General features: G+C 40.2%; 1 protein-coding gene across 1 annotated transcript in view; it reads right to left on the minus strand.

Moving 5' to 3' along the window:
* The window catches only part of LOC147140944 (purine nucleoside phosphorylase-like), an 11765-nt gene extending 1094 nt beyond the window's left edge, over positions 1-10671 (minus strand). The window contains exons 1-6 of the mRNA XM_086043028.1: positions 10474-10671; positions 7050-7213; positions 6854-6957; positions 4667-4842; positions 2043-2233; positions 1-460 (exon numbers count right to left, since the gene is read on the minus strand). The exon at positions 1-460 is cut by the window's left edge and continues 1094 nt beyond it. Of these exons, the coding sequence (XP_085899154.1) occupies positions 240-460; positions 2043-2233; positions 4667-4842; positions 6854-6957; positions 7050-7213; positions 10474-10487 (870 nt within the window). The 5' untranslated portion in view covers positions 10488-10671 and the 3' untranslated portion in view covers positions 1-239. The remainder of the gene's footprint in view (positions 461-2042; positions 2234-4666; positions 4843-6853; positions 6958-7049; positions 7214-10473) is intronic.
* Between the last annotated feature and the right edge of the window lie 2219 nt (positions 10672-12890).

The following is a 12890-nucleotide window of genomic DNA, read 5'->3' on the forward strand; positions in this document are numbered from 1 at the left end:
TTGAGGCGTTTTTGTGGGTCTAATCATGATAGATATTACTCTAAAATTTCATACTCTTAAATGCAACTGGCTTTGGTGGCTAGATTTTCTAACAAAAATCCCAGGGGATGCTACAGAGCCCATTTTTGGGTTTGATGTTAATAAATATTTGCATGGATGGAACATACCTGCAATTTTTTTTTTCTGTGTGTGTATAAGAAAAATCCTCTAAATGGCCATATAAAAGAAACTCGTCGTCCTCACAAGGACTTGTTGTGGCACAGCTCCAGGCGGCCGACCAGCGTGCTGACCAGCCGCTCCAGCTGCACGGCCCGCTGGCGGCCCGTCTCCAGGACCTCCTCGTGGTTGGCCTTGGCCTGGCTCTCGTAGTCCATGACCGCCCGGTTGGTGATGAGCGACATGGCCAGGCAGCGCATGCCGGCGTGGCGCGCCGTGATCACCTCATGCACCGTGCTCATGCCTGCGCCAGCGTGCAGAGAAACATTTGGATAGTCAGTCAGAGACCAACATTCATTTCCAATTTTTCCTGAAGGCATCACCAGTCTATGAGTCATAACAGGGTATGATAGGATCATTTATGGACCAGTGACACTGAATTGTTTTTCAACAGTTTTGTCATTTCAGACTGTCCCTGAAGGCAACGTGAACAGATTAATTTGTGTGTTGCTGCATGAGGTAAACGCCACGATTTCAGACTGTCCCAGGACTTATCTGGATACATAGCTAGACTAAACATTCATTGACCAACCACTTGGCTGTTTTGAGATAAATACTACAATTTTAAAATCTACAGTTTCAAACTGTCCCTGAAGGCAACAACAGAATGGGCCACAGTACAGCTCGGTGATTCAAGATTTGTACAATTTACTTCACGCCAAAACATTTTTAATTACTTTGCAGAGTGTTGTTTTATTTTTATTAACTGAAATGATTTGTCGATGTTACCTTTTTAGAGTTAATATTGGCCAAAACAATGAAATGATGACCGGAAGCCAGTCCCTAGTATCAAAATGGTCGGGTTTGTCATCCATAGTTCAATGAAGTATTAAAGATCTTAAAATTACATTAATTAAAATAAAACATCAGTGGGGTTACTTGGAATAATTTTTAATGTCACAATTGTGGCAATAAAACTATAGCTTCTATTCTTACTTCTTACTCTTAATTTGAGTGACAGTATAATGGCAAACGATTTGGTATCGTATGACTCATTTTGTTAATGTATTTTGTTTTAGAGTAAAATGATGGCATACACTCGAAACAGTAGTTTAGTCTATTGTATTGTCTGAAATACTGTTGTAATATTTGAATTTTATTATTTATGCTATTTGGATAAACGTTTTTAGCCCACTGCACAATCATAAAATGAAGCACGACGCACATCAAAACGTTACGAGAAAATGTTACGTTAAAAATAGCACACCATGATTAAAGATAGGAACAAGAATGTAACAGAAATTGAATGTTACAAGCTTTTTTTTATTTTATTTTATTTCTTTTTTATTTTTTTAATTGAACAGAATATTACGAGATGACCAGAGCTGGGCATTTTACTATTGGCCGGTCCGCCTCTAATTTTAAACTGCGGTCCGTCGGCAAGTCCGACTAAACTTTCACTCGCACCCCCCGCTGGACTATAGTGACTCACTGCGCCTTGGAAGCCTGCATACTTGCTATGACAACCTGGTCCCTCACTCAAATCTGTCCCCCAACCAACAACAACTCACTATTTTCCTCCCCGCGCTCAGCGCGCCCATCAAAGCCTCGCCGCGAAAATTAGACTAATGACAGACTGCAGATGAATGGCGGACTTAAAATGGGGTTTCCGTCTATGCTTAATTCGTCTATTTTAATTTTTTTTTCCCCGTCATTCGTCAGCAAAACGGACGTTCGTTAGTGACGGATAGACGAACCGGTCTGTCACATAGACGGAATGCACAGCTCTGGAGACGACCATATCTTTTTTTTTTTTAATTAAAACATTTCAAAAGTTGAACGCCACAACTCTAATCTATTGCAATGTAGCAGTGGCCCATACTTACCCACGGCGTCGGCCCCGAGCTGCTGTAACATGCGGCACTCTGCAATAGTCTCGAAGGAGGGCCCCCCCAGGACGCAGTAGACCCCCTCACGCATAAAGTCACAAAAGTCCAGCTCGGCCGCCACCCCGTGCACCAGCTTGCGCAGTTCGCGGTCGTATGCGTCCGACATGCAGGGGAACCGCACGCCAAACCTGCACACAGACAGTCAATAGATGAGAATCCACTATATAGAAAGAGCATATCGTCGCTGTTATGTGAAAAACACTTATCTCCATTTTTTTTTTCATTTACTTATTTTTACATGAATCATGTTTCCGCGTTACAGACATTGCATTAAAGTGAAAATGAAAAAAAGTTTCCAAAATTGGAGTGTTTTTCACAGGACAGCGATAATATGTAACCATATAAAACCATATATCATATGAAAAAAAAAATTGTAACACATTTAAACTTATAACACTTTTATCCGTAATTTTTGATAGGAGAATGGCAAGTTTACCAACAGTATAAATGTCCGGACCAGCATATATCGGCTGACTGCTAGTGTGCACAGTGCCCACAAAGTCCGCAGTAGCTGCAAGTGATTTAAACTTGCTCCTCCTGTTTGTTAGCTTTTAAATGTCAGTAAACTCGATATCCCCAAATGTCATCAGATGCTTCACTGTTACTGCTTGGCTCAAGATCAAATTTGGAGTACAGATTGCACCTACCAACAAGTATTTTTTAGAGAATATATTTGGTTTAGGAGAAAATGTCTTTCAAGGGGAAAACATTTAATTAACTTAGATGAAAAAAAGTCAGAAAATGACAAGAATAAAAAAAAGCTGTGTTTTTCTAGAGAAAACGTATTTCTTGGAATTTATTATATTGGTTTTATAGAAAGAATATTAAAAAAAATTCTCAAAAAATGGGTAGCTATTTTTAGAGAGAAAAAATGAATAACATTTTTTCCAGAGAAAAAGATCTACGTTTAAGAAAAGTCTTACTTCGAGGGCTAAAATTGTTGGACTCTTTCAGTAAAAAGGTCTTGCGTATGACGAAATTAAAGTAGTATTTTTTTTTCAGGATTTCCAAAAAATACAAACAACGGTAAATTTGAGGTACTTTTCTAGAAAAATGTATTTATTTTTTCAATGTTAGTTGTATATATTTGGGGCTATATTTTTTTTAATTGCGACATTTTCCAAGAGAATAGTCTGAACATTTTGAGATTAAGTTTTATTTTTTATTTTCAAAAGAAAAAATGTCTGAAGACAGTCAGAAAATTAGGATTTAAGTCATTTGAAGAAAATAATCTAAATCATTAGAGAATAAAAATACACTAGTATACAACTTTATTTACGGGAAAAAAAGGGTTACTGTTGGGGCTGTTCGATTAAGCAATTTTGAACCGTAACCACATTTTCGAGATAAAACGATGTTAAAAACGTTCAAATCGGCACGTTCGATTTTGTTATTTTTGGTGTATCCAAGCCACCGTAGTTTCCTCTGCATTTCCGCTTCCTCCCATGAGCGCGTAGTCTGAAACAACGACAGCATCCATGGCGATACCTGTGATTCTGCTATTGTCTCAGGCAAGTGAGCGTTTAGTTAATAAATCGGGAAAATATAGGTCTGTAGTGTAGTGTGTGACCCGGATGTACAATACAACCCGTGAGCAAGTGACTCAACGTCTGAAAGTCGTCCCTTTTTTTTCTCCTCGGACCACTGGTCCAGTCCTGACTATGCATCCGCACTTAAGCTTGACAGTGCATTGTATTATTGAGTGACAGTTTTGCACTAATCATTGATTTATGTTTCGGTAAGACCAGGGAGAAAGGTGAAAGGCTAGTCACTAGCTGGTTGGCAAAATGACTTGCTGACAGACTGTTTGGTTTACAGACTTGACTGTCTACCTTCTCTCATGTTGATGATTTCGTTTCAGATGTATGCACTTTCTTCTTTCATTATTGGTTTAATTAAGAATAGATCTGAAATCTATTGTGTAAGTAAAATGCAGTTAATCCCAATGGATTGTTCTGTGTGTATGAAGTTCAATTGACTGGCATTTTGAGTTCAAAGAAAGAAAAATTAAGTTTAAATAAAAGACGTTCAAAATACTTCATTTTTCATTATTTTTTATTTTACAAAGAAATCGTGATCGTAAAATCGGGTTTGAGAGAAAATAATCGGGATTTTCTTATTAGGCAAAATCGAACAGCCCTAGTATATACGGTCATGCTCGTAAGTTTACCTTTCTTGGCAGGATTTGTGAAATACTTGGGAAAAATATGACTGAAGACTGAACGGGGACAATCTCATTATTTTCACTCTTGCTTGTGTTTAATTGTCTATTAAAAGTCCATCCATGATATCCATGAGTTTACCTCCCCGCTCCCCCAATTTCCTAATTTGTGAAGGTCCTGTAGCATGTAATAGCACATTTTCGGACCCCTTCCTTTAGGGAGGAATACAGTTTGTTAGAAAAAAATGCTCTACATTGTAAGTTATAAAACCGATATAAATCCGTAAAGAATCCCATTCTCCTAAAGCTTGCGAGCCCAATGAGAGTTCCAATGGGCAATTTGAAGGACGGCTAATTTTGTTGCCGACCTGAACGTAATCTGGATGCCTTGCCGTGTCACCTGTCACGGTTGGGTCCCACCAGCGGGTTGACTCCGGCGAATCCCGGCATGTTGATGTGGTCTTTGATGATCATGATGTCGCCCACCTTGTAGTCCTGGTTGAGGCCTCCGGCCGCGTTGGTCAGGATCACCGTCTCCACACCCATCAGCTTGAAGACGCGCATGGGCAGCGCCACCTGCGGGAGGTAAGACGCTTTACGTTGTCACGGTTGCACCACGTACGCCTTCCACTGCTGCCAAAATACTATAGACTCATACCATTCCATACCAAAACAATTTAATTAAAAACAAAAAGGAATTTAAGCTTTAAAGCATTCCGATGGTTTGAAAAAAAGTCAAATAAGTCAAGAAAAAAAACTGAACAGAAAAAGTGTTTTTTCTCTCAAAACGGGCTGAACATTGGCACTTATATAATTAGTATGCTTGTAAAAATTACATTGTAACCCTGTAGTGATTTAAAGGGGAAGTCAACCCAAACATATTTTTTCAAATATATTTACTATGCCCACTAGATGAAACAAAGCATGCTGATCATTTTTTGTGGAATAAGAGTTAATCCACCCGTTTTTAGCCATCTCTGGGGGCCATTTTGTCACTTGTCGACTGAAAATAACATCACAACTCTTAGGGCTCAGGTAACGACCAATCACGGCTGACCGGTTTTTCTGAAGCTGAGCTGTGATTGGTCTTTACCTGAGCCCTGAGCAGTTGTGATGTCATTTTCAGTTGACAGAAGTGGCAAAATGGCCGCCCCTAGAGATGGCTTAAAAAGGGGGGGGGGGATTTTGCTGCTCGATTCATATTCCACAAACGCAATATTAATCAGAATGCCTTGTTTCAACTAGTGGGCCTGCTCGGAACATATTCTTGAGAAAAAAAAAAAAAGTGTTTTCCACTTTAAGGGCTTTTTTTGGGGATGAGGTAGGGGTGGGCAATATGACGATATTAGATCGTTAAGCGGTTTAACGTGTTCACGATCTCATAAAGCCGAAAGATCGTCTGATCGTCTACGGGGCACATTCTATACAGTTTAGCTCCATGGCGGCTCAAAGCAGCCGACGCATACCCGACCAACCAATCACAGCACGCACAGTGCACGGTACGTGACACTCCCCGCCTCCCTGTTTTTCTTGTATAGCCGAAAGTCACCACGAAGCAGAGTTGGTCCCGAAAAGAAACTCCACATCCAGAGCGCAAATCAGTTATTTGCAAATTTTGCAGAGACTCGGTTCCGACTTCAGCGGCGACAGCCAAAGCAAACGGAGATCAGCCAGACTCAGCCGCTAGCTCCAAGCTAACGCAACCCACGGTAACACAGTCATTTAACAAGAGCACTCCATATGAAAAAACAAGCAAGCAGAGTAAAGACGTAACTGAGGCAGAGAGTTATTACCTTGCTGAAGATATGATTGCCATTAAAACAGTGGAAAACGAGGGCTTTAAAAGACTCTTCAAAGTACTAGACCTGCGTTACGAGCTGTGTTTTTATGTTTACATTATGTTACCTTTTATGTTTACATTCACTGCACATTTTGATAAAAATTGTCACTCTTCAAATTAAAATCTGTTAATTAAAATGTCATTTTTTTTCTTGTAGAGTTTTATACACATTTTAAACATGTTTTATTTGTTTAACATGAGGAAAATGGTCAGAAATGTGCAAATTAGTGTAAAAAAACATGTAAAAAAAGAATCATGATAATATCCTGATCATGATTTTATTCAACAAAAATCGTGATATGATAGCTAAAAAAAACATGTAAAAAAAGAATCATGATAAAATTATCGTGATTTTATTATTTTTTTTTAAATCGTGATATATTTTTGCCATATCCCCCAACACTAGGATGAGGTTTACAAAAAATCCCATCTGGCCCATTTTGGAGCTCGGCTTATTTTTTCCGTCTCAACTGTCTACATCACAGGAGGGAGGCAAGCGTTGTAATATTGCTTGGTTTGTCAGTTCCGTTGTTTGAATCGGTAACTGATAGCCACCAAAATTATTATTATTGTTTTTTCAAACAAATATTTAATTTGTATTTATTTTTTTTAAATCTTGGAATAAAAACTTCTTTGTTGTCTTGCTTTTTTTTTTTTTTTTTTTTTTTAAATCATAAAAACATGCCTTTTTTTTTTTTGCTTTTTTTAAATCACAAAAACATCGATAACCTTGCATCATCTCCTGACCTTCTGGACGGGGTATCCCTCGTACAGGTGGAACCTGCCCTGCATGCAAACGCAGGCCTTTCCTTTTAGCGTTCCGAAAACCAGCTGACCGGCGTGACCATGTACTGAAATGCGACACAACACACGTGCTATTTGTTATATGAGCCAGCCAAACGTGCACACACATGCTACTACACTCGTTCAAAGCGCTCCATACCTGTGCTTTGCGGGAAGTTTGGGATGTCGGCGTACTTGAAGACCTGGCGCTCCTTGAGCATTTCGGCCAGGCCACCCAAACCGGAGCCGCACACAATGCCCACGGTGGGCCGGGAGGACGTCTTGGACATCAGCCAGTCGGCCGCTGCTTGAAACTCGTCGTTGCTGCACGGGACAAAAAGCAATTGAATAGTGTTCTTAGTGTTGGGGATTTTTGTGCAACGCAGCATATTATACACTGTCTGCATTCTATCTTAAAAGTATTTCCACGACAGTGTCATCCACGTATGAACCGCTGCAATGTTTTCCTGTTTTTTTGAGCAGCCTATTATTATGCACTACAAATATGTACTCTGTGTGTGTGTGTGTGTGTATATATATATGTATGTGTGTGTGTATATATGTATGGATATATATATATTTATATGTGTGTATATAGTTTCAAGGACAGAGACATCTACTGTAAGTACAACTATCCACACTTGCACTGTCACATCCCGGTATAGCAGCGAGCCAGCGACAATATCAGCACGTGAAACAGTAAAATCCCTTATTTTTCGGAAATCTCATTTCCATGACATCAAAATCAAAGCGCTTTGTATACAGCGGTGGTTGTCTGAAAGTGCCTTATAAATACAGGTGAGTTAAGAAGTTCGTTTACCTGCACTAATCTTGGACTAATGTTTTTTTCTTTTGCATTCCAGGGAGGCATAGTAACTGCCTGTCATGCAATGTCTTTACTAAACACAAACATTCTATTTTGACAGCGATGTAAATCTATCGATATGCACATTTGAAAAACAATCCAATTTCTTCTCTTTATCCAGTGGGGCCAATAAGTATTGGCAACTTAAAAAAGTGCAAGTTCACCCATTTAAAGAGATACGAGAGTTTCGTATTTTTCATCATAGGTACACATCCAGCGTGAAAATCCAGGAAATCACATTGCATGAATTTAAACACTTTGTGAAAGTGGATAGCCAGTATGTAAAAGTTACTTTTTAATACTTTGTAATGTAGCCTTGGCTGTCAATGACCGAGGTCAAATGGTTCCTGTAGTTCTCGACCAGGTCTACACACACTTTTGTTGGTATTTTGGCCCACTCCTCTGCATGGATCTCTTCAGCTGTGATGTTTGAGGGCTGTCCCTTAGAAACACGGAGTTTCAACTCCTTCCACAGATTTTGGGTTGAGGTCTGGAGACTGGCTAGGCCACTTCAGAACCTTGATATGCTTTTTATGGAGCCACTCCTTGGGTTTTCCTGGCTGTGTGCTTTTGATCGTTATCATGCTGGAAGACCCAGCCACGTTTCATTTTCATTTCTCTGACCTAGGGAAGGAGGTTTTTACCCAAGATGTCGCAATACATGGCCCCATTCATCTTACCATTGATACGGACCAGTCTTCCTGTCCCTTTTGCGGCAAAGCATTCCGAAAGCATGATGTTTCCACCCATATGCTTCACAGTAGGTGTGGCGTTCTTGGGATGCAACTCAGCCTTCTTCTTCTTCTTCCACCACGAGCGGTGTTTCAACCAAAAAGTTCAATTTTGGTCTCTTCTGACCACATCACATTCTCCCAATCCTCCAATGGATTGTGCAGATGGTCTTTAGCAAATTTCAGAACAGCCCCTTACATAATTTTTTGCATAGCGGCAATGCAGGATTTCACCCCAGGACATCATGTGTTTCTTATTGTCATCTTTGTGACAGTGGTCCCAGAAATCATTGACCAGTTCCCGCCGTGTAGTTCTGGTCTGATTCCTCACTGTTCACAGGATCATTTGAACCCCACGAGGAGGGAAATTGTGATGTTATACTTCTTCCATTTTCTAATAATGTTTCCAACTGATCTTTTCTCACAATGTTGTTTACCAATTGCAGTTTGACTCATCCCAGCTTTGTGCAATTGAACAATTTTATCTCTGGTGTCTTTGAGTTGTTTGTTTTCTAGCTGCCCAATACTTATTGGCCACCCATTTTCACAAATAAATTGTTTAAAAATCATACAATGTGATTTGCTGTATTTTTTTTTTCTATTTTTTTGTCCCTCACGCTTGATGTGTTGAAAATTACAAACATTTATATTTTCAAATGGGTGAACTTGCCCAATACGTATTGGCGTCACTGTAGTTCAGTGAAGTGTAGCAAGCGGCATAAATAGAACCATCTTGAGTAAACAATCGTAACTTCATACACACTTTGTTTTATGCGCTGTTTTATGTAACCATTTTCCTTAATGACAGCTCCATGATATTACAAAGACTGGTCCAACGCTTTTTTTTTATTTATTTATTTTAAACCTATCTTAGGGACACATAGCAGTATATTATGCATGCACTGTGTTAAGTAAAGAATCTTATCTTTAATGTTAAGTAAACAATTCTTAATCTGTTGAGCTTCGCTTGGACACACCACTTAATACTTCGCAGCACATTACAGCAACCAACCTTGCATATCATGTTCAATTGTTAGCCTAGTAGCACAACAGTGTCAAATTTGAACGTTTCCAGAAAACAGGAATAAAAACATGACAAATTTAATGAACACAAAAGAGCCCAGTTGAATCAAAGTTAAAAATGACTTCGGTAATTATGTTGTTTAGTTAGATAGGCAACTAGCTAACTGCATATATCGCTGGTGTCGGCCAAAACCTCATAAACCACATTTTGGTGAATTTAATATTTTTCAAAAATCTATACTACGGGTCATTCCACACGCATATGTGTTATTTTTACACATTATTGACCAATCTAAGGTGTTAAAAATGGCTTGCTCTCTCTCACGATGCAATGCTAATGGTTGAACAAACTTGCCATTCTTGGGGTCTCCTGAAAGTGATTATTTTGGAGGTACAAGGTTTTGGCCCTACACAAGAGATATATGGCTTCTAGTGGTTGTGAACGCTGATTGTGGAGATTTACTGAGTGTTGTGACGTAATTGCTTTTTAATGCTCTTATGTGACGTCATCACATGAATGCCCTTAATCTTCAAGAAGTTTCCATAAATGAAAGATCTTGTGGAAAACCTTAGCCATTATTCAGCATAAATGAAAATCTCAAACCCCGATGCTGAGAAATGAGCCTTCCCGGTGACAGAATGTCTCAGCCTGTTCTCAGGTGCTTTTATGACTCTCCGTTTCCAAAAGTCCATGAATGACGTCACGCAGGACCACATGAGCCCCAAATTCCCTTCAAGCTCGCTTGAACCAGATGAACTCGACCGTACTCCTGCGCTATTTGGGCCAATTTTACATTTGGCTCGCGGATAGTTCGGCTCAGAGGCGACAGAATCGAACCCCGACGCCCGCGGCGTGACGCGTTTAGAGACGCCGCTCCATCGGCTGATCACGTTTGAATGACAAGCGGATGAGGAGGGCTCCGCGTGTGTCGCATGGATGCTGCGTGGGTTAAAGAATAACTCACAATTTGTCATCCATGTTGAGGCAATTATGCGGGAGGTGTTGATCCTGATGGTGGTCGTTCAGATGCGTCGAGCGGCTTTGCCTGCCTGCTGGGTGCGTCTGTGAGGATGCGGAGGAGGTGGGTTTTTTTGACGCGAAACCCCAGCCCCCTCCTCTCCTTTCTCGCTCTCGTTCTCTCAGCCAACCCGGGACAACCCCACTCCCACCGGGCAGCCACAACCCACAACACGTCACCGGTGGTGGGTTGTCGTCATGACGCAGGCGCGCCGGCACCGCTGCGTTCAATGGCCACTCGTCATTTGAAGACACCGGAAGGAGAAATGTCGGGCAGCTCCTCTGATGTACTTATGTATCTTTTTAGTAACGTTGTGTCATCTCCTCTAATCATATTGGATTCGTATGAGGGCATTTCAAACATAGAGGGGAAAAAAAACCCACCCGTTTTTGTGTATAAGGAATTCAGCGATTTCGGCCGGTCCCTGAAAGCAAAACTAGGTTTGATTTGGATGGTTTGACGTTTTAATAAATTGGCATTGCAACTGTCCCTCTGTTTCTTTGATAATCCAACTTGTTCTTAATGTCGTTTTAAACAATTATACAGAGGTGTTTAATAATGATTATTGCAACTTCAGGTAGTGCCTGAAGGCAACACCAAAATGGATTAAATACATTTGTTGTTGTTTTTCGTTAGTTTGGTAACTGTCATAGTCGTTTTGGATAATCAAATTGGAATCATTTAAAGTCCCACTGAACTTTCAATAGGTGTTAATGACAAATAGTGTGACTTCCTACTAAACTATTATCAACAGGTGTTCATGACAAGTGTTGTGTTTTCAGAATGTCTCTGAAGGTAACATCCAAACTGGATTAGCCTGATAGACGACAGAATGCGGATAATATACGGAAAATATGGACAAAATACCTAGGCATTTTAAACACTTCATGACATTTGTAACATTCGTTCGGTTATATCAGGCTCTCTCTAAAGGCAACACTTTGTTTTAATTCAAAATCATCCCAATGTAAACTTCCTTTAAGCGTGTGCTGTCCACCGAGCACTTGTGGTTTTCCCAAATGTTACATAAGTGCCCTTTTGTGGTAACACAAAGGGTTTCGCCTGAATGCTTCGCACAAACCCTAACGGTGTGCCCCCTGCAACACAATCAGGCGGACTCCCCCCGCCCCGTGTGTGTATGAGTGTGTGCGCGTGTGTTTGAGTATGTACACTGCAGAGGAAAGCGTATTTCAATCACTTTTCACATTATACCTACACATTCGCAAATACCAATAATGTCGACACTGATTGATGCAAACTAGGCAACTACTATTAGTACTACCTCTCTACCTCTCCTCTGTAACAGAGGTTACAACTACTATTGTACTTTTGGAAAAAGGGCACGTGTACTTTAGTAATCGTGTTATTGGTTGCAGCTGTGTTGGGAGGAGCACATACTTTTGGTTGCTGACTGGCAAAGAGGAAATTTTGTCGTGTTGGATACTGTATGTTTTAATGTATATTCGTATATATATATATATATATATATATATATATATATATATATATATATATATATATATATCATATCATATCATATCAGAGATATATTAATCGATACAATTTAAGAGATTATATTGCCGATATATCTTGAACAATCACGGGAAACGCATCATCAAATTTTGGAATCTGAATGCATTTTCATGACTTTAATGTGTTTTTGTGATCTATCAAGCAAACACGGGCCGTGTCACCGAAAACCAGTCATGATATTTTTTTAATAATTGAAGGTTGATGTGCCATCAGTCTTGTCAACATATACAGAGAGTACAGCTGATAGCAATAATGACAATAACATTTTTTAAATCATGCAAGTGGATGTCATCAAATTGCTAACTCAGAATGAACGTTCATGACTTTTAAGTGTTTTTTGTGTTTTCTTTTCGTCACACCTCTGGATTATAGGCCTATATAGCCTCGTTTCCACAGACAGTATCTACTCTACTCTACTCTACTCTACTCCCGGGGTGGTGCTTTGCGCAGCTGCACATTGATGACGATTGTCTCGGTCATTGGCCTCCAAAATACTTATGTCACATTTTAAAACCAAGCTACTTTTTTTGGACCCACAAAGGAGTAGGTCCCCCACAAAACGAGTAGAGCCGGATTGATTTATCGGTGGAGACTGGGCTTTTGTCGAGTAGAGTACAGTAGAGTAGGGTAGATAAACTCAGTGGAAACGAGGCTTATGTCCTACCAGGTCATCGCGGTGCTTTTCCACACCGCAACAACAACTTTTACTCCCACCCCCTGCCCCCAGATGGACTATAGTGACTCACTGTCCCTCACTCAAATCTGTCACCTAAGCAACAACAACTCACTGTTTTCCTCCCCGCGCTCGCCGCGTCCATCGAAGCCTCACC

This window comes from Filicampus tigris, chromosome 10, assembly GCF_054856515.1.
Source record: "Filicampus tigris isolate MCC_2025a chromosome 10, RoL_Ftig_1.0, whole genome shotgun sequence".
In the NCBI taxonomy this organism is placed as follows: domain Eukaryota; kingdom Metazoa; phylum Chordata; class Actinopteri; order Syngnathiformes; family Syngnathidae; genus Filicampus; species Filicampus tigris.